We start from the raw sequence: 20541 nt of genomic DNA, 5'->3' as shown, positions 1-20541 counted from the left end.
AAACTTCAAAACAAATACTATGGTCCATTCTTGGTCCTACAGAAGAATGATAAGAGTGATTACAAGTTACAATTTCCAGCTCATCTGCAAATGCATCCAGTTTTCCATGTGAGCCAGTTGAAGAAGCATCTGGGTCACAAATCCATCCCTAGCCCACACCTCCCTATGGCGAATGAAGATGGCACCATTAAGACTAAACCAGCTCTAGTTTTGGAAGTCAGACAAATTCCTCGCAAGAATGTACGAGTGGTGCAGTGGTTTATTCAGTGGGAAAATCAGGCGCCCGAAGATGCTACATGGGAAGATGCGGAGTTCATTAAACACACCTTCCCTACATTCTTCAGGAACACTATTGAAACTTGGCGGACCGCCAACACAATGCCGTGAGGACACGACGGCTCTTCAGGACGGGGTAATGTCAGGTAGCGGCATATCTGAAGAATTGCTTTCAGTTAACTGTGTCATATCCGATACTTACCGGTTCAGCTGATCCAACGGTCCAAGGGACTCCTCAAGTAGCTGTGCATCGAATATTCCTGAATTCTCGTGATGGGTGAACCCTAAACTCATACGGCACTGCCGATAACAATATATCCCCAAATAGGGGCCTCTTCCCTTGCAAATCTCTGAAATTCGTCCATACAAACCACTCGTCTGAATCCGTAGAATAGCTAGGATGTGACAAATAGGGATCAGTGCGGACATCAACGGCAGAGACAATGGGCTGATCATCCATATCCAGCCCACCGATAATGAAGGTGATCAGTTCATCCTCGGAGATTGGTTTGCCGGCGGCTGCAAATTACCAAAGTAGGCACCAACGGTTTGGGATCCCTTGTGAGCGTTGGTAAGATTCGTGCGGATGTTGTTGACATGGGATCTAGACTGGGAAGAAAACATGCTAACAACGGCAGCCCATAGGGCGTGAGATTGTTCATGGGGGCAACCTGAATGAGGACTTCTCTGGACAAATTATTCAGCAGGTATGCAAGAACCTACTCGTCCTCTTTATGCCAAACCATGTATGTTGGGTACTTGGGTTTACGATAATCCGGTCTTTCCCTTCGGAGTTCTTGGTGGTGATGGTTTTTTCCGGCTCGGAGATGGTTTTGTCTAGGTACCCATACAGGCCCGCAACTCGAATTTGCGATAGCACTTGGGCACGCCATAGAACGAAATTGGTGCAGGTGAGTTTTTCAGAGACTTGAGAAGATTAGGCCGGAGAAGGAAGATGAGTAAGAGGAAGACGCCATGGCAAAGGTTTGAAGTTCTATGCTAGATGTGTGGAAGAGAAAGGGCTCTGATTACCATGTAGAAATAGGTGGAAGTCTTACCTGGTTAGAGCCGACGGCTTCGTGCTAAATATGCAGGAGCATATCCCTGGAGATGCATACATGTGTGGTCACAAGGAGAGAAGAAAATGGAAGAGATAAAAAAGATTAATTACAACACGCATAACCTCCTATCATCAGAATTAAAAAGCTACAAGATACCTCCTTGAACCTAAATGTGATAGTCTTATGCTTAACAACAAGAAATGGAGGAAGTACTATATATCATATGATCCTAGAATATGAAGGATGTTGTTCCTTGGAAGAATTTTGCTTTCTTAATTCCGACGTACTGAGATCAACATAAAAAGCTGATTTCTGTTAACCTCACCATGAGCAAATCTGTTACAATATGTATAGCTCGAACGTTTCAGTTGCATATCTTTAATTTCTTGGTTGCATAACTTTAGAGTTTTCAAGAGATTGTAATTCTTATTTATTTCTGGTCTTTATCTCAAGGCAGTGTCTTCTCCAGTTCATATCATACATGTTGTACAAAGGAGCGCATGACAACCCCAGCCGTGTAATGTATTTAAGGTTTCTCCCGTAGTAATCACGGTTATGAAAACACGAGAGAGGGTCGTCTACTTCTTTCTCCTATAAATCTTCTTCAGAAAGATCTTCAAAATCTCCCGAATCGCACCGTCCGGTTCGGCGTCAATGGTTGAAACTAGGTGCTTGTAAACTCTTGACTCGTACTCCAAGAATATGTCCTGGGTACAGGAGAAGAAAAACAAGAATTGTGCCGAGAGTTCATCAGTTTGGCAGTTCTTTGTTTCTCTTTTAACAAAAGAAGAAAAGAAACAAAGGGACAGCTGTAGATATCGGGTTAAGATAATATCAAAAGAGTCTTGAAGGCAGAATGTAAAATCTGGCTGGAAAGATTTATACCTGAAGATCAAGCTCCTTATAGACATTTTTCACTGCCGCAACACATTCCGGGCAAGACTTGCCATAGTTTTCCTGAGAAGTTTCATGGAAATATACGCAGTTTAGTAGTACAGCAAGTCCATGGATATTTTCACTCAAGTCATGATGTCTGAAAACTCAGATGAGTGGACTAATTTCTTACATATAGTATTTTCATCTCATTCTCATTAGCCAGTTCCATAGCCTGGACAATTAGCCAGGAGCACTTGTAGTCTTCTATGTCTGTTCCAACCTGCAGCACGTGAGACAGTGAAACTCTGAAGTCAGCAAGAAACAGTAAGGAAGGCATTGGGTGTCAATCTTTTGTACCTTGCCAATAACTTGAGGGTCGCCGAAGCAATCCAGGTAGTCATCCTGAAAATGCAAGCGCATTTCAGCCATACATGCTAGATGAAGTTTACAGAAGAAACATTTACTTATGGAGGGCACCGGACCTGTATCTGAAAGTAGACTCCCATCTCAATCAGTACATTTTTGAGCTCGACGTAGTCGCTCAATTTCGCGCCATTCAAGAGCAATGCACAGGCAACCTATATAAAGCAATCAATCTCAGAATCTCCGTCCATTGACACAGTGATGATTTTTCTTTTGTAGTGTTCTATACAAACCAAACTGCTTAAATACTGTAACGAAGTCCAATGGGACAAATATTCTGAATGACAAGGCCACAGTCTGCCTGATCAAGTCGAGTCTGAAGTAGGGACAAAAGTTGTACGTTGTGCAGTTTCAGGGCCAGAGACTCACCGGCAGGTAGAAGGAATAATAGGATGTCTTGTACTTGACAATGCGGCGGTACCTGTCAGGTGGCGATATGTAATTACTGGTACTTTTTAAGCTATGGAACTTGCTGTTAAGCTACAAGACTATAATGGCATACCCTTGGATCCTGTATCTGGCGAGATCCTTGGCGCCAGTGTGTGTGGTGATGAGGTCCAGCATCTGCCCCATGGCAGTTTGCAACCCAATCTGTCCAAACAATGCACACCATCGAGCAAACTCTGTTATTGCCAGGGTCCAAACCCATGGAAATGTACGTACAGATAGTAAATCTGGAAACTGATTTGATGGCGCGCATTGGATCGTGCATACCTCGTTCCAGAGCTCCATGAGTTCCATGAAGTAGAACTTCTCCTTGAAGTAGCGCTTGATGATGGCCTGGACGTGACATTTCAGCAGCACGCCATCGTTTATCGCAGACAGGCCAACCTGACGGGACACCACCAACGGCGCTATGTTGTTACTAATCCATCTCATCTCACGAGATGTACTTTCTACTGCGGATCGGCGGTGAAGTGAAAGTACTCACGGTGGGCAGCTTGTACCAGCAGAGGTTGTCCCGCCTCGTGTAGGCGTTGTCCGTGATGTCATCCATCACCAGCGCAGACGCCTGGAGCTGCACATTCAGAGACAGAAGTCAATGTATTTGTAATGTCTTCTCTCAGAGAAGCACTGAATACAGAAATTAGCTCACCCATTCGATGCACCATCCGAGGACGCAGGCGAGGTAGAAGTCCTCTTCGTCCACCTCGGTGCCCTCCCGCAGCAGCATGTAGCTGTCGATCACAGACAGCCCCCGGTTCAGCTTCCCTTCAGTTCAGACATAAACCGCGGTTGTCAGACAGAGCTAGCTGCATCGTGCAAACTGCAAAAGGAGGAGGAGGAGGGATGATCGCGGGCTGCTCACCTCCAGGCACGTTGTAGTCCAGCATCTGAAAGATCAGTCGCCATTAAACGATTTTAGTGCCATCGGCACCGACGGTCAGAATCAACAACAACAGGTGAGGAAAAGGTCGGGAGCAAAGAACAATGCAACAGTACTAACAGACGCTTCCAGCGCACAGAAAAGAGCGGGCGAGACACGAAACTTTTTTTTTTCTTTTGAGGGGCTCGAGACACGAAACTGGAACCCTCACGAAAACAGGATTTGGTTGGGCCAGCGGGCCATTTGCAGTACGAAAATTCGTGGCTGTCTCGCTATCTTGGGCCATTCGTGGCTGTGAATCGTGCGACAAAATTGCCATCGTCAAGTGATGTTTTTCCAAAAAAGAGAAAAAATGCCGTCCAGTGACTTGACTGTGAGTTTATCCCCGTAAATATTCCGCGGCGACATGGACATCTGTGACTACAGGAGGCGTCACTTGACAACCACACGAACCCGATGCTGGTAACACGTACGAGTCATCTGGAACTCCAGCGTCCATTCATGCACGTCACGTCCACATTTTCATGAGCTCTAGGCGGCGATTCCGAAACGCAAATCGTGTTCGACGGGAAAAAACAAACACCGAAATGCACGCCTGAGCATGGGGATTGAAGCTTCTCCAGGGCTTCAGCGCATCATGCATGAATGTCATGGTCTGTCTCGGTCGGACCGGCCGGCCGGCGCGGGTGACACTGCATCGCATACATGCATCGATCGATCGTTCGTAGCGTAGCTCGAGATTGATTCGGATTGTGGAGAGGCGCGCGGGCAGGGAGTACGTACCTTGGCGACCCACTGCCTGGTCTCCTCGGTGAAGTCGAAGTTGAAGGCGCGGTCGTTGAGGAGCTCGTCCTTGAGCCGCTCGTACGCGCGCAGGAACCGCTCCCGCGTCTGCTGCGCCCTGTTGCCGGCCCCCTGCTCCGCCCTCGCCTCGGCGCCACGGCCGTTCAGCCGGAGCAGCTCCCTCAGCTCGTCCTCCAGCCGCGCCGCCTTCCGCACCAGCTCGCCGGGGTTCGGCAGCGCGGCCAGCGCTGCCAGCCCCGCGCTCAGCATACCCGACGGCACGTGCGACGCGATCGACGCCGCCAACGCCCCCATGCTCAATGGATATGGCGCTGGCACTAGCTAAGCTTCCACCGTGTTTTAGACTGGATGCCTAGGCGGGTGACGTGAGGTGACCGGGTGGATTGATTGCCGGCCGGTGCTTGGCAGGCTGGCTATCAGTGCGAGCGAGTGGGTGAATGACTGACTGGTCGAGTGGCCGGCGTTGGCTGCAGGTCGCGAGGGAGCGGCGAGAAAGTCCCGATCGCGGCGCGCGATCGAGAAGCGTCGGTCACCGAGTGGCGCACGCCGCGCGGGCACTCCCGCCCGGATACGGATACCGGCAAGCAGCGACGTGAGCGCCGCTGGAGCGAGTGACGAGCCTCCGCTGCCACTTGCCACGATAACGTCTTCCTAGTTTCTATCTGGTCGCTTTCGAACACGCAGGCCGCATATATGTTACCGATCCATCCACCGGTGCTTCTGAACCAGCATCTTTATATTCTCTTTTGCCTCTGCGTGCGCCGGTATCAGGACCAGTACATGCTAGTACCAGGTACACAGCTCTGCTTCGATTCGAATATTGCAAGTACCGCACGTCGCACTACGTATGCAGCTCTGCTTCGATTTGAAATTTTGAATATTCCACGCCAGTACCGCACGTGGTACTACGTACGGAGCTCTCCTTTGATTTGATCATTCCACGCCAGTACCGCAGTGCATGTACACACCAACACACGTTGTAGCGCGCCGTGGATGTTAATGATTTTTTTCCAAACTTTACAAAGTTTGACGTGAGACAAAGCTAATATGCGGTGTAAATAGAAACCAAAGAAGTAGGTGACAAAGGTGGTCTCCGAAGTATCGATCGGTGTTTAGTGTATGGTGAGATCTTGTATGCTAAGTTTGATGTATAATAAGTGGTGACATCTTGCATGTTGAGCTCTTTCGTGATATCTCGAGCAAAATATGAAATTATATGACATGAATGGTGGGATGCAGGAAACACCACATCGCATTTGAAGCATATATAAACTATCCATCGATGGGCCAATGTCATTTTGAAAAGAATGAATAAGCTGAGTGGCAGGTTAGCATCCCCCAATTGGCACATTATGATATGACAAATGTCAAATCTTGACCTAAACAATGGTGGCATGTTGGGTCATGAGTAGGTTCGCCTGAGGTAAGCCAGTTTCATAAACTTGCATGAGGTAATCTGACTTCTCTCCACTCTTAGCCCATGAACAATGCTCATTTCAACTTTCAAAAGACCGGTTTCAATTTCTAAAAGATCAATTTCAATTAGTGACATACCAATTGAAAATTTAGAAAACTCATTTCAATTTAAGAAAAACTCATTTCACTTTTCTCAAAAGAACTATTTCCATTTCATAAGCTCCCTGGCTTTTCTTCTCTTTTTTACACAAGAAGAACACTATAGCTCCCTAACTTCCCCTGAGCAAGTTCGAGGATCCGGCTCCATGAGGTAAGCCATCTTCAGCGTTCTACGAGGATTCCCAATTCAGCTGTGCAGGTGTATAAGAAGTCACATCTTGATGTCTGTGTCTAGACATGGTAGCATTTTGGCACACGTGGTGCTAGAGCAAATTCAATTTACATGACAGCATTGATCGAATATCATGAACTATACACACATGCCTAAATTGGTGAAGCCTCTAGATTAACTATGGGCTTCTCGGTATTTCTGATGCTCGAAGGATGGATTGAAAATACAACATTGTATATGATGAGGACCTACGTAGGTTAAAAATTGCACAAAAAAACCAAGAATCGAAGTCGCCGCATTGTTTCTTATACTTTCATACGTTCTCTTGTCACAATTGGCAAGTTTGTGACTATGTTATGATTTTTCATTTTATTTTAGATTTTTGACATTCAATACTTTTTCTAGAATATTCATTTTTAAATTTCTCTTATTTTCTTAAAGCAATCTTAAAAAAAAGTCTCCCCTTTTCTTATTTTCCATGTAAATCTTCATTTTAAGAACTTATATATTCATGTATATTTAGTTCTCTTGAAAAAACAATACCATACCTAACTTTTTATGGATCTCTTCCAATTTTTTCTTCATATTTGTTGAGTTTTTCTTAAAGAGAATTTCAATTCCGTCTTGGTGCTAAATGGCATGTCACACATGCAAACCTAACTTTGTATAATTATTAGAACTAATTTCAATTTGGAAGAGGACCAAAGTTGGACGGTTCTCATACCAGAATGGCAAAAAATGCATATTCAGAGGATGTAAATTTTTCCAATGGGTCAAGATTTTTGTTTTGTTTTAAACAATGTTTATAGTGTAGTTCAATCATCGAGTTTAATTAAATCAATCATGTCAAGGAGTTGTGAACATTTGATCAACGGAATGGCTAGGAGCCAGTCGACATAATTTATTTTTGCGTTAGTTGATTTGTTCCCAGTCGTTGGATGGAAGGAACGGGCATATCTCCTTCCTCAACCTCCTGAAAAAACGTTCATCGTCTTCTTCCCCACGATCTTGATCTGAACCACCCACAACCGCTGACCAAATCGCCTGCCTCCGCCGCCAGTGGCGCTCCCGCGACCGCCTCGCCGCCCCGCTCTCTCCCCACTGCCATGCTTGCCGCCAGCCCCGACCATCGCTCTAAACCGGTGAACCACCTGAATTTTCGGAAGAACCTGAAACCCCACACAGCCCTAAGATAGACAAAGGTGGCTCCTGCTACCCCCTGCACCCTAAGGGCATCTCTAGCCGTGCCCCCAACAGGCCCTCCCCAGGCGATTTTGCCGCGCCGGCGCCAAAAAAAGGCCCCAGTCGCGTCCCCAGAAGCCCGTTTTTCGCCGGCTCGGGCCAAAACTAGTGCCGGCGGACCCAGGCCGAACCCGGCGCCCTGGGGGGCGCTTGGGGAGCCGGCACAAGCGAAAAAGGCGCGTGGGCCCGCCCTGGAGGCGACCCGAGGGCCTTTTCCCGCCGTTTCTTGACGCTTTTCCCTCGCATCTCTCCCGCTCGCTCGCCTTCCTCCCGCCATTCTCTCCCTTTCTCCCGCCAAACCCCCTCCCGCTCGCCGCGAAGAAGTACGCCATGCCGCCGAAGAAGTACGCCATGCCGCGCGCGGCGGCAACCGCGACTGGCGCCGTGGCCCAGCCGAAGCAGAGGAAGCCGAGGGCGCCGCCATCGAAGCCACCGGGCCTGTCGAACGCCGAGTGGAGGGTGGAAGTTCAGCTGCGTGAAGCAGTCGCCGCCGGCAGGTGGAACAGGGCCATAGCCAAGAAGGCCCGCGACAACGCGGCGCGCGCGGCGGCGTCTTCCTCATCGGTCGACCAGGCGGGGATGAATCCACCCGTCGTCAGCCACGCCCAGTACACGCCCTGGGGACAGCAAGGCGCCGGATCTCCATGGGGTTCATCGTCGCCCGGCTACGCCGATGGCGATGCGCACGGTGGGTTAAACCCAAACATGACCTTCCCTCATGGTCACCCCGCTACGCGCACGCCCTCGCCCGCCTTCGTCGGCGTGCAGTACCCTCCATACAACTACTCGCCGCCCGCCGCCTACGCGTCCACACCGACGCCCCATCTCTACCGTGGACCGCTACCCTTCTCGCACCTCGGCGACGCCGACGACACGGGAGCCGACATGGACGACATCATCGCGACAGGATCGACCGCGGCCGCCGCGTCTCCCGGGTTCGCCACCCAGGACGAGGTAGTGGACCTCAGCGGCGACATGAAGGCCGAGCTCGGCTACGTCTACGGCGACGACGCGCAGGAATCCGAGGAGGAGGAGGAGGAGGAGCAGGAGGAGGAGGAGGAGCCGACTTCTGTTCCGACGAAGGGGCGCCAGAAGAAGAAGAAGCGGGCGGCTAGGTCAGGCCAAGGAGACATACAAGCCGGACGCGACGACTCCGGGCGCGTCAGAGGGGCGGCCGGCCACAAATTGGCAAAGAAGGGGAAAAGCGCCGACGCGGCAACCGCGCGAGTGCAGGAGTCCATCGAACATTGCCTCGCCGACGCCCAGGCCCGGGCCGTCCTACGCGAAGAGAAGACCGAGGCGCGGTGGTCGTCGCTAATGAAGAACAACGCCATCAAGCTCGACCTGCTCCGGACGAACGTCGCCGCAAAGAAGAGGAACACCGACATGGCTTTTCTGATGGGCGGGGCGGACATGCTCCAGAGCAACGACGAGAAGCTCAAGGCGTGGTGCCTGGTGCAGCGCGGCCTCATCCTGAACGAGCTGCCGACGACAACGCCGACGACGCCCATGACCACACGGACGCCAAGCCCGAACGACGCCTCTACATCGCCGCCTAGCAGTGCCGAAGCCGCGCCGACGCAGCCCAGCACCGAAGCAGCTCCGACACCGACGAGCCCGCGCACGTCGACTCCGCCAACGCCTGGAGCCGACCCCGCCGAGTGAATCGTTGCGCACGCGAACTTGCGGCGGCGGCGCTCTGTTTTTTGTAACGCCAGACTACGTCCGATCGCCGGATTTGCGGCGTCTTTTGAAAGCGGGAACGACCAAGTTTAAATTTCCCGCATCCTGGGGCCGGCGCGTGGGGGCGTGACTGTGAGCTAGGTCGCCCCCAGGGGCCGAACTAGCGCCGGCACGCCCCCAGGCCGCTCTATTTAGGCGCCCTGGGAGGCCGAACGGCTGGAGATGCCCTAAGATAAATGAAGTGACTGTTTTTTCCACCTGCACCCCCTTGCACCCTAAGATAGACAATATCAGTGCACTGCTGCTTCCTTCACTGAATCGGCTAATTCAAATTATAATTTCAGATGGCTGACGTCCAGTAAAACTGTTGATCAACTGAGAAACATTAGATTCCGTTTACTTGTCACTATTGATCAATCTCTATTTCTCAATCGTCGAAGCCTCTAGAGAGCACTATCAATTCAAGCTTTCGCTATTTCAGACCAATGAAAGATGAATCCAAATACACGATTCAAGAATGACAGGGACCCATCTGCTCCGAAAACCACATGAAAAGTGTAAGAATAAACAATTCAAGATTTCCCAACAAAAATCCATATAATTTTGATGCCTCCTCTTGTGACAAGCATGTAACATGTAGGCTTACCCTCAAAAAAGAAAAACATGTAGGCTTGAGGCAGCCACATCCAGAATATATAATTCACAGTATCTTTGCCACAAGCCAGAAATTTTCAATCCAAGGTTAACCACAGATAATCAGTTATCCTCAGCAGACATACAAACAAAAGAAATCAGAAGGCACAGCAAAAGCCAGTGAGAAAACGGGGGCAAAAAACTCGGCTGAGAAAAAAAAAATCGCCTTTGCAACTAAACTTTCCTGTAGCGCCCAAAGAATCATGTACTAACATACACGACCCGCTCTCCATAGCCAGCAAGCCGTGCAGCAACAGTTGATTGGTGCCCGGCCAGCATGAGCAAGCTCGACTACTGCTTCAGCAATGACTACATGGTGCTGCGCCCGGACAGGACCAGCCCGTTCGACCTCCTGCACCTCCTCTTCTCGCCCAAGGTCGGACGGAACAAGGCCGTCGACTGCTTCACCAGCACCGAGATCCGCAGCTTCCCCCGGCGGCTCGCCCTCTTCCTCAACCTGCTCCTGCAGATCCTCGTCCTCTCGCTCGCCGGCCCCATGTCCGCCATCGGCGCCGCCGTCGAGTTCGCGCTCAACCTCGTCGACAACGTCCTCCACGGTCAGCTCATGAGCGCGTGCGCGCACTGTTTGTGTTTGGCGCCCGTCTTGGCTGCAATGCAAACTGAAATGGACTCTGCCGTGGTTGATTGGTTGGTTGCAGGGAAGATGGAGTATCCGGACAGATCGTCGGCGTCGTACCGGTCGCTGACGGGGCTCATCGACGGGCGAGTGGATCTGGACAGGAGCCTCGCGCCAGGGGACAGCCGGCACCACGCTGCGCTGTGCGTCATGGCGTCCAAGGTGGCGTACGAGAACGAGGCCTTTATCCGCGACGTGGTCACCAGCCGCTGGCAGATGGAGTTCATCAAGTTCTACAACTGCTGGAACGGTAATCAAGAGAACTCTTCTGCGTGCTCAGCATACGTGGGTGTGTATGTAACGTGATGCGTGTCGACTGTTCCAGAGTTCGAGAACGCGTACACGGCGCAGGCGTTCGTGTTCTGCGACAGGGCGGGGCCGGACGCGGAGCTGGTGGTGGTGGCGTTCCGCGGGACGCCGGCGTTCGACGCGGCGCGGTGGCGCGCCGACCTGGACCCGTCGTGGTACAAGGTGCCGCGGCTCGGGCGCGCGCACGCCGCCTACACGCACGCGCTGGGCGCGCAGCGCAACATGGGGTGGCCCAAGTGGGTGGAGCACGTCAAGGGCAAACCCCAGAAGGTGTACGCGTACTACACCATCCGCGACGCCGTGAAGGGGCTCCTGGAGGCGAGCCCGAAGGCGAGGCTACTGGTGACCGGGCACGGGAGCGGCGGCGCGCTGGCGGTGCTGTTCGCGACGGTCATGGCGTACCACAGGGAGAAGGCCGTGATGGACCGGCTGGCCGGGGTGTACACGTTCGGGCAGCCGCAGGTCGGCGACGCCATGCTCGCCATGTTCGCGGAGCGGAACCTCGACAGGCCCAAGAAGCGGCACTTCCGGTTCACCTACGCCGGCGACCCGCTGCCGCGGCTGCCCGGCGTGGGCTCCCCCGCGCATTTCCTGCATTTCGGGCTATGCCTCCACTTCGACGTCTCCTACCACCTCAAGGTGATCATTGAGCTTCACTTCTCGAAATTAACCGCGCTCACCTCAAAAAAAATAAATTAACATAGCTCATGCTCTTAGTTGAAGTTGTTTTTTTAGAATTTCTGCCCGGTGAACAATTGGCGCGCGTACACCACGTCGCCACCATTGCTTGAACAATCCAGAATGAGCATCCAGTGAAAGTGATCTTTCGGTCTTTTCTCATGCCAAAACCTGCCAAGTCTTACTAGATACCTCACAAATCATTGACGATGTAAGGTCACAAAAAATTGCATTCACGTACACTCGTAAACTGAGGAGATAAACTAAATGTGGCCGAGGCAGCCGGAGGTACGGGAGTTCGACGAGAGCCACCGAACTGTTCGTGGCCACCAAACCCGTCCTCTTCGACCTGGAAAAATGAAATGCATTTTCCTCTGAATCAAAAAATCGATGCACATCTTGCGTTGCTCGTGCAGGTGTTCATGGAGATACCGGGCGAGACGGCGAGCCCATCGTCGTCGGCGGCGGGGTTCGTGGCGAGCCGGGTGAACGCAGCGCGGGAGCTGGCGCGGAGCGCGTACCTGGGCTACCGGAGGGGCGCCTACTTCCGGGAAGGGTGGGTGCTGCTGCTGATGCGCGTGCTGGCGGTGGCGCTGCCCGGCCTGCCGTTCCACATGGCGCACGACTACGTCAACGGCGTCGCGCTCGCCGCGCGCATTCCCAAGGACGAGTGACGGACGCGCGTCAGAGCCATGGCCTTGACTATGTGATGTGATGTACTACTAGTCTACTACTACCCGTACGTGTCCGTGCCCGTAGCGTGCAGAGATGTTCAGTTCTGTATGCTGAGGTTGCCAAACTTGGAGGTCCCTGCAGTGGCATCAACTGCACCTTGCGTGCTACTACTAGTTGTGTGATCCGCCTGCTGCTGATGGGTGTGAAACGATATTGTGGAAGCGTTAAACCCTTTGCTCGGGCCGCACTTGTATATATAGAGGCAATGCCGTGGCTTATAAGACGAGATCGAGAGAGAACGATCGTTACAGGAAACGATCGGTACAGGAGGATTACGAAGGAGAGATAATAGAAGAAGAGATAGAGAAGGGTACAAGATTTGAAAGATATCTATCCCTATACAGATATCTATCCCTATACAACTCTATCTCTAACTAACCAACTATTTCAACACTCCTCCTCAATCTAAACCTTATGAAACTTTACTAAGGTTGAGATTGTACTTGAACTCGTCCAACCTTCTCATGGTGAGAGGCTTTGTAAAACCATCAGCAAGTTGATCTCCAGTAGGTATAAACCGAATGTCCAGTAGCTTCCGAGCTACTCTTTCTCTGACAAAATGGAAATCAACCTCAATGTGTTTTGTGCGTGCATGAAAGACCGGATTGGCTGAGAGGTAGGTTGCATCAATATTATCACACCATAACCTTGCAGCCTGTGGAGCTTTGATTCCAAGCTCATAGAGTAATGTCTGTATCCATATTACTTCAGCTGTGGCATTTGCTAGGGCCTTGTATTCAGCTTTTGTACTTGACTTAGAAACAGTTGCTTGCTTTCTTGCACTCCAAGACACAAGATTTGTTCCCAGAAAAACAGCAAAACCACCTGTAGACCTTCTATCATCAGCACATCCTGCCCAGTCAGCATCAGAGTAAGCAGTAACAAGCATAGAAGAGGACATGGTAATCTGGAGCCCAAGTCCTTCTGAAAATTTGAGATATCTAAGAATTCTCTTCACTGCAATCCAATGAGTAGTTCTGGGTGCATGCAAGTATTGACAGACCTTATTTACTACGTGTAAGTGTTAAATACTGTAAAGCACCTACAACACTTCTATAATTTGTTGCATCTTCTGACCCAAGGGCTTCTCCACATTCAATTGTAAGTTTTTCTGAGGTAGAAATTGGTGTACTTACGGGCTTGCAGTGCTCCAATCCCACTCTTCTGAAAATATCATTAGTATACTTTTCCTGGGAGAGAAGTATACCATCTTTAATTTCCTTTACCTCAATTCCCAAAAAATAGTGAAGATCACCCAAGTCCTTGAGAGCAAATTCTAGCTTTAGATCCTTAAGTAAACAGATAGTGGCATCTGAACTTGAACTAGCAACAATTATATCATCAACATAAACAAGCACAAAGATAGTGATATTCCCTTTGTTATAAAAGAATAAAGAAGTATCTGCCTTAGATGGTGTGAACCCAAGATTTTGTAACTGCATGCTTAACCTGGAATACCAAGCTCGTGGGGCTTGTTTCAAACCGTACAAAGCCTTGTCCAACTTACATACATACTGTGGTGTGCTTTGATTCTCATATCCTGGTGGTTGCCGCATGAACACTTCTTCCTCAAGAACACCATGAAGAAATGCGTTCTAGACATCTAGCTGTCTTAGACTCCAACCTCTAGAAATTGAATAGACAAGACAAGTCGAATAGTAGCTAACTTAATAACAGGGCTAAATGTATCTTCATAATCAATTCCAAACCTTTGTTTAAACCCTTTTGCAACTAATCTTGCCTTATACATGTCTATGCTTCCATCAGACTTTCTTTTTATTTTGTATACCCACTTACAATCAATGATATTGTTGCCATGCTTCGGTGGTACTAAATGCCAGGTCTTATTTTTCATAAGTGCATTATACTCATTATCCATAGCTTTCTTCCACTCTTTATTGGCAAGGGCATCATGCAAATTGATTGGTTCACCAGTTGTGGTAAGAAAAGCACGTTTGAGTTTGTCATACCTTATTGTACCATCATTGTATTGTTTTTCCTTGACAATACCAGACCGAGACCTTGTATTTCGAAGAAAGGGCGTAGGCGACACAGGAGCAGTTGTTGTTGCAGGTGGTGCATGTGATCCGGATGAAGCAGAATCAGCCACAGAAGATCCGCCCCTCTCGCGATCCGAGGCAACCAGCAGATCAGCCGGCCCCTGATCCAAGGAGGATCCTTCCTCACGTGTGCGGTCGGCCGCACACCCGCGGTCTGCCTGGGCCCGCAGGGAAACGGCATTGGGCGACACACCCGCGCACCCGCGGTCCACCTGGGCCCGCCGCGACGTGGCAGCAGGCGACTGGGCTTCTCCTTCGCCTGGGCCGGCGCGCCTGTCGCCACACGGGCTCGTGGGCGCTCCTGGACCGGTGGGATCCACTCGATTGGGGCGGTCGGCCACCATCCTGCATGCAGCCACGCGCACGGGTGGCGGATCCGCCTGGGATCTCGCGCCGTCAGCAGAGGCAGGCCGCCAGGCGAATCTGCCTGGGATCCGCCGCTGTCAGCCGAATCAGCTTGGGTTTCTACACCTGGGTTGTTTGTTTCCTCATACATAAAATGACGCCCAGAATTAGCACAAGTATCAACAGAATCAGGATTTTCTTTGGAATTTTGCACATGATCAGGTTCAGTTAATGCGCCCCCGTGATCATAGTCTGATAGAAGTGCAATTTCAGCACGAAGCAAGGTGCCGGCATTGGGATGAAGTTTTGAAAACGGAAAGACAGTTTCATCAAAAACGACATCGCGAGATATGTAGATACGTCCAGTAGCAATCTCAAGACACTTATAGCCTTTGTGAAGGTTGCTATAGCCAAGGAAAGCGCATTGGGTGGACCGAAACTCAAGCTTGTGGCGATTGTAAGGACGCAGATTAGGGTAGCAAGCACATCCAAAGGTTTTGAGATAATTATAATCAGGTTTTTGGTTGTACAACCGTTCCAAAGGAGTAGAATTGCCAATGACTCTACTGGGTAGACGATTAATAAGATAAGTGGCGGTGATAAAAGATTCATCCCAATATTTAAGAGGCATGGATGCATGAGCTAACAGAGAGAGATCGACCTCAACAATGTGGCGGTGTTTGCGCTCAGCAGAGCCATTCTGTTGATGAGCATGAGGACACGACACATGATGGGCTATCCCAATGCTATGAAAGAACGAGTTTAGTTTCTCATACTCCCCTCCCCAGTCACTTTGGACTGAAAGGATTTTCCTATCAAATTGGCGCTCAACAAGTTTCTGAAATTCTTGGAAGATAGAGAAAACCTCAGATTTATAGGTAAGCAAATATATCCAAGTGAACTTGCTATAATCATCAATAAAACTGACATAATATTTTTTTTTCTACCAAAGGAATCTCGGGCATGACCCCATACATCACTGAAAATAAGTTCTAATGGAGCATGAGACACACTAGTTGACTTGGGATAAGGAAGCTGATGGCTCTTGGCACATTGGCAAGCTTCACACACAGACTCATTATTTTGACTATGAGATAAAAGAAGATTGTCTTTATTGACTATTTGTTTGACGATGACCGAAGAAGGATGTCCTAGTCGTTGATGCCACCGTGCCAAAGAGGGCTTGATGACGGAGTGGACTTGACGACGCTTGCAACCTAGTGCTCCGGATGGAATTGGGTAGAGCCCTCCAACGCATCTACCGTGATGAAGGAGTTCCCTCGTTGCCCGATCCTTGATGAAAAAATAACGAGGGTGAGTCTCAAAGAAGACATTATTGTCGGTGGCTAAACAAGACATGGAGGCAAGGTTTTTGTCAGCTTGTGGGACATGAAGTACATCTTGAAGAACTAGATCACGTTTTAGTGTAGGGGAATTAATAGAACCTTGACCGATGTGAAAAATATCCATACCTCCACCGCTTGCGGTGTGAATCTGGTCGCTGCCATGGTAGCGCTCACGGAGAGCAAGCTGTCTGAGTTCATTCGTCACGTGGTCCGTCGCGCCAGAGTCCACGTACCACACACCATCGCCACCGCCCTGTTCACGTATGGCAGCAGCGACATGGCGAGCGTCAGGCACGTAGTCTTCGTTGAACCGATGCTAGCAGTCGATCACCTCATGGCCAGACTTTTTGCAAAGCTGGCAGCGAGGGCGACCACGGGAGGGAGGAGGATGGCCGTTGTTGTTGGTGAAGCTGCCGCCGCCGTTGGTGTGGTAGCCGCCGCCGCCGTTGGTGTTGTAGCCGCCCCCCCCCCCCACCAGAGCAAGCGTCGTCGCCCTGGGAAGGACCGCGTTCGCGCCCACCGCCGTGTTGCCCCTGGTGACCGCGCCCACGGCCGCGACCACGGGAGGCAAAGTTGACGGAGGATTGGCGAAGATCGCCGCCATGCAGGAGGGTGAGGCTGGCATCAAAACTGAGCAGCTGGCTATAGAGCTCCTGGACGGTGATGGGCTCGACCCTGGCGGCGAGTGCGGAGACGACCGGGTTGTATTCCATGTCCAACCCAGCGAGAATTTTGGAGACAATCTCCGGGTCAGAAAGCGCCGCAGCAGTGCTTGCAACTTCATCGGTGAGACTTTTAATCTTGCCAAGGTAGTCGGACATGGACATGTTACCTTTCTTGAGGTTGGTGAGCTCAATGCGAGTATTGATCGCCTGGGCTTGACTTTGAGCAGCGAACATGGCGTGGATCGTGCGCCACACCTCGGCCGGCGTTTGGAGCGTTGCGACCTCTGCAAGGATCTCACGGGAAAAGGAACCCATCAAGTACCCTTGAAGTTGTTGCTGCTGTGCATACCAGAGGGAGCGTGCAAAGTTGACGACTTGTTCTTCTTTGCCTTCTGTGGTGATGGTGAGAGTGGCCAGCGGTGGCGGGCTCTTCTCGTCGAGGTGGTGCTCCATCTGTGCGCCTCTGATCTGAGGCAACACGACGGCCTTCCAGAGCAGGAAGTTGCCCCTCGTCAGCTTCTCGTGGGGTGGCGATCCGAGAGAGGTGGTGTTGGTGGTGGTGGAGGAGGAGGCGAAGGTGGAAGATGAGGAGGTGGTGAGTGCACCCATGGTGCTTGCTGTCATGGCAGCGGTGGTGGTGGACATGATCTCGGTCGCCGGAGGTAGCTAGATGCAATCTCTTTCGATCTAATGAGGAAGAGGCTCTGTTACCATGTGAAACGATATTATGGAAGCGTTAAACCTTTTGCTCGGGACGCACTTGTATATATATAGAGGCAATGCCGTGGCTTACAAGACGAAATCGAGAGAGAACGATCGTTACAGGAAACGATCGGTACAGGAGGATTACGAGGGAGAGATAACAGAAGAAGAGATAGAGAAGGGTACAAGGTTTGAAAGATATCTATCCCTATACAGATATCTATCCCTATACAACTCTATCTCTAACTAACCAACTATTTCAACAATGTGCGTATGAGTACCCGTGCGTGCACTGAGCTGTGTGAAAACTTTGTCGTGCTTGTGATCTGTGAAGTAAATAAGATGTTGAATGAAGTATGTGCAGGTTATTTGGCACATCTTGTGCGCCGTACCATGGACATTGTTTGTTCTAGAAAGCAACTTCGTGTAGCGTTCCATACACCAGCAAGTTCACCCGCTTGTATCCTTGGAGGTTTGGAAAGAGAGAAATGCGAGGGTGTTCCAAAAGAAATCGTCTAGGCCAACAACTGTGTTCGCAGGCATCAAAATAGAGGCCAAAAATTGGGTCTTGACCGGGGCTAAACACATGGGATCATTGATGCCGCAAGAGTAGCTCTGTTTTCTTTCATTTGTGGAGGAGTAATGACCCTCTTGAGACCTGTTACTCTCTTTTTCTTTATTAATGAGATGAGGCAAAACTTTTGCCTCCATTTTGAAAAAAAACTCTAGTTGATTGGCAAATGTGGGCTATGCATGGTGAGCAATGCATTTGTACTTCAACACTTGGCAGCTCGAAGATGTGTGCGTTGGTTCTGAATAATTGTGTGAGCGACAGAGGAACTGATGCACAAATAATATCTCCTTTAAGTGGGGGTGTAACTGTAAGAATGAACGAAAGCTGGCCTTGGTGCTGGATAGATAGAGGCTGGTGCGATGGTTGGCTGTGAGAAAAGAAACCAGCAAAGCCCTTCAGTTCAGCCTCTCGGTGTCGGAGGTCGGAACCAAACATGGACGCCGGGCAATTCGTCATCCCGATCCTCGGCATCATCGGCGCCGCGGCCGCAACCTTCTACGCCGTCAGCTTCATGGAGATCCGGGAGGTTTGCCCGATATCCCATATTCCTCCGTGCATATGTACGCACAACTTCTCTCCGTTGATTGTGAATTCGCGTCGATGGTGCAGAAATCACTGGAGGATCTGGATGACAAGTACTCCGAGTACGAGGAGGGCGGCGGGCGGCAGCGCCGGGCGCGGCGGAGGTCCGGCCGCCAGGCGAAGAAGCGGAATGATTGACAGCTACACCATCATTCTGGGAACTGAAGAGGCTGCGTGGTCTCTGTATTGATGTTATTCACTTCCCCTCTTTTTGTGAGCGGCTTGATGCTTAGCAGCTAATCCAATCTACGTTCGACCCGTAGCCAGAGGAAATGGGCATTGGTCACTACTGCTAGTTCTTTTGCCCCTGCACTTGCATTCAGTGCTTATGCTTTTGATTACTACCATACTTCTCTGCGCTGCGCATGCTGATTCTGAAGGTGCGTGATGCAATGCCGGGCATGCGTGTTCATGTGGTCAGAGATTGCCAGTTTTCTGTAAAACGAATTGGGTAATTGATTGAGAAGAATGGATGATGCGTTCGGCCACCAACGCATGCATCAGGAAGCCCTCGTCGGCCTCTCCTCTCCATGACTCCATCGCTGCCCTGGTCCTCCAACTCCCTCCTCCTCGGTCTATGAGCGCTGAGCGGAGCCAACACCTACACCGCTGTTCTCCGGTAGGAGTTGTGCTTTGCCACCGAACTCCCGTTGTCACGCAAGGGATGGGGCGTTGTGCCTCTTCGCCGCAGCTAAGGCAGAAGCCGTACCTGGTCGGATAATCTTGCTCTCCGCCAACATGCCCACGGCCGGCATTGGAGGGTGGAGATGCAAACGAGCGCGGGGATGGAGCCGAAGTGAGATCCATAGCAACGGTGGTGGGCTGGCCGGTGAGCAGAAGGTGCTACTGTCGCCAAGGGGTGCGGGGAAGATGGCAAGAGCGAGTGGGAACAGAGAAAGACGCCAGGTGGATAAACCACTCTGCAAAACCACCTTCTAGTCTTCTATACGGTGATTTATCTGGTTTCCTAAAAGGACGTGCTAGATCATAGTCGACTGAAACTTAACGAAGTCTTAGTCAAGTGATATATATATTATATAAAAAAAACCAAAACAAAATGTGTGAATCTCGATGAAAGGAATATAATATCGAATGAGACATAACGACGTCTCGATCGACTGAGACTTGACAAAACTGTTTGTAAAACTAAGGGAGCTAAATGTCTGGTTTCAAAGTTGAAAGGGTTGTGTAATCTGCTTCCCGAAACATGAGGGTAATGTGAACTTAAAATGCCAAGGAAACTTTACCTCATTTATTAATTAAGAAGAGGGTTAACAATACATAAAAAAAGAGGGTTAACAATACATCTATATCTATATCTATATCTATACAACCATTTATTGAGGATCAAGCTTGGTGTGTGGTGGAACCTCCCATCAAGAAATATCTAGATACTTATTTTTTTTTAAATAAGGATCATGTTTATCTTGGTACTCATACTAAAATGGCCGTATGCATCCCTGGTTGATGTAGAGGCCGGGAAGTGAAAACCTCTCCCGTTTTTATAGAAACTCACGCTCCCAACCCTAGCCGCCTCCTCCACCCAACCCTAGCGGCCCCTCCTCCTCACCCCATCCCCTCCTCCCTCCCTCGCCGCCGCCTGAGGCAGCCGCCGTGCAAGCCCAGGGCGCCAAGGATGGTGGCGGCGGGGCCTCGGTTGCCCTGCTCCTATGCGGGGAACCCCAGATCTGGAGTGGCGGCTCCATTGGCAAGGCACGGCCGGCTAACAGCCGTGCGGGTGGTGGATCCGGTGTCCTGGCCTCGCGGGCGGCAGGA

General features: G+C 50.5%; 3 protein-coding genes across 3 annotated transcripts; 2 read left to right on the top strand and 1 right to left on the bottom strand.

The window, feature by feature from the left end:
• Nucleotides 1-1743: 1743 nt before the first annotated feature.
• LOC123047020 (farnesyl pyrophosphate synthase) lies at nucleotides 1744-5387 on the bottom strand. The gene is made up of 12 exons (XM_044470501.1): nucleotides 4747-5387; nucleotides 3946-3970; nucleotides 3733-3848; nucleotides 3568-3654; nucleotides 3351-3467; nucleotides 3139-3227; nucleotides 3006-3057; nucleotides 2696-2791; nucleotides 2571-2615; nucleotides 2404-2493; nucleotides 2223-2294; nucleotides 1744-2044 (listed from the first exon to the last, which is right to left on the bottom strand). Exons 1-12 carry the CDS (start codon nucleotides 5059-5061, stop codon nucleotides 1916-1918), a joined length of 1233 nt encoding a protein of 410 aa, XP_044326436.1. The 5' UTR covers nucleotides 5062-5387; the 3' UTR covers nucleotides 1744-1915.
• Nucleotides 5388-10260: 4873 nt separating this feature from the next.
• On the top strand, nucleotides 10261-12712 carry LOC123047019 (triacylglycerol lipase OBL1). Its single transcript, XM_044470500.1, has 4 exons — nucleotides 10261-10689; nucleotides 10792-11019; nucleotides 11095-11717; nucleotides 12173-12712. The coding sequence occupies exons 1-4, from the start codon at nucleotides 10410-10412 to the stop codon at nucleotides 12428-12430; spliced, it is 1389 nt and encodes a 462-aa protein (XP_044326435.1). The 5' UTR covers nucleotides 10261-10409; the 3' UTR covers nucleotides 12431-12712.
• A 5799-nt stretch (nucleotides 12713-18511) lies between these two features.
• LOC123042347 (uncharacterized) lies at nucleotides 18512-19060 on the top strand. Its single transcript, XM_044464823.1, has 2 exons — nucleotides 18512-18709; nucleotides 18793-19060. Exons 1-2 carry the CDS (start codon nucleotides 18617-18619, stop codon nucleotides 18901-18903), a joined length of 204 nt encoding a protein of 67 aa, XP_044320758.1. The 5' UTR covers nucleotides 18512-18616; the 3' UTR covers nucleotides 18904-19060.
• Nucleotides 19061-20541: the final 1481 nt, after the last annotated feature.

This window comes from Triticum aestivum, chromosome 2B (assembly GCF_018294505.1).
Source record: "Triticum aestivum cultivar Chinese Spring chromosome 2B, IWGSC CS RefSeq v2.1, whole genome shotgun sequence".
In the NCBI taxonomy this organism is placed as follows: Eukaryota; Viridiplantae; Streptophyta; class Magnoliopsida; order Poales; family Poaceae; genus Triticum; species Triticum aestivum.
Note: the sequence above shows the minus strand (reverse complement) of the source record. Positions and strands in the feature narration are given on the sequence as shown.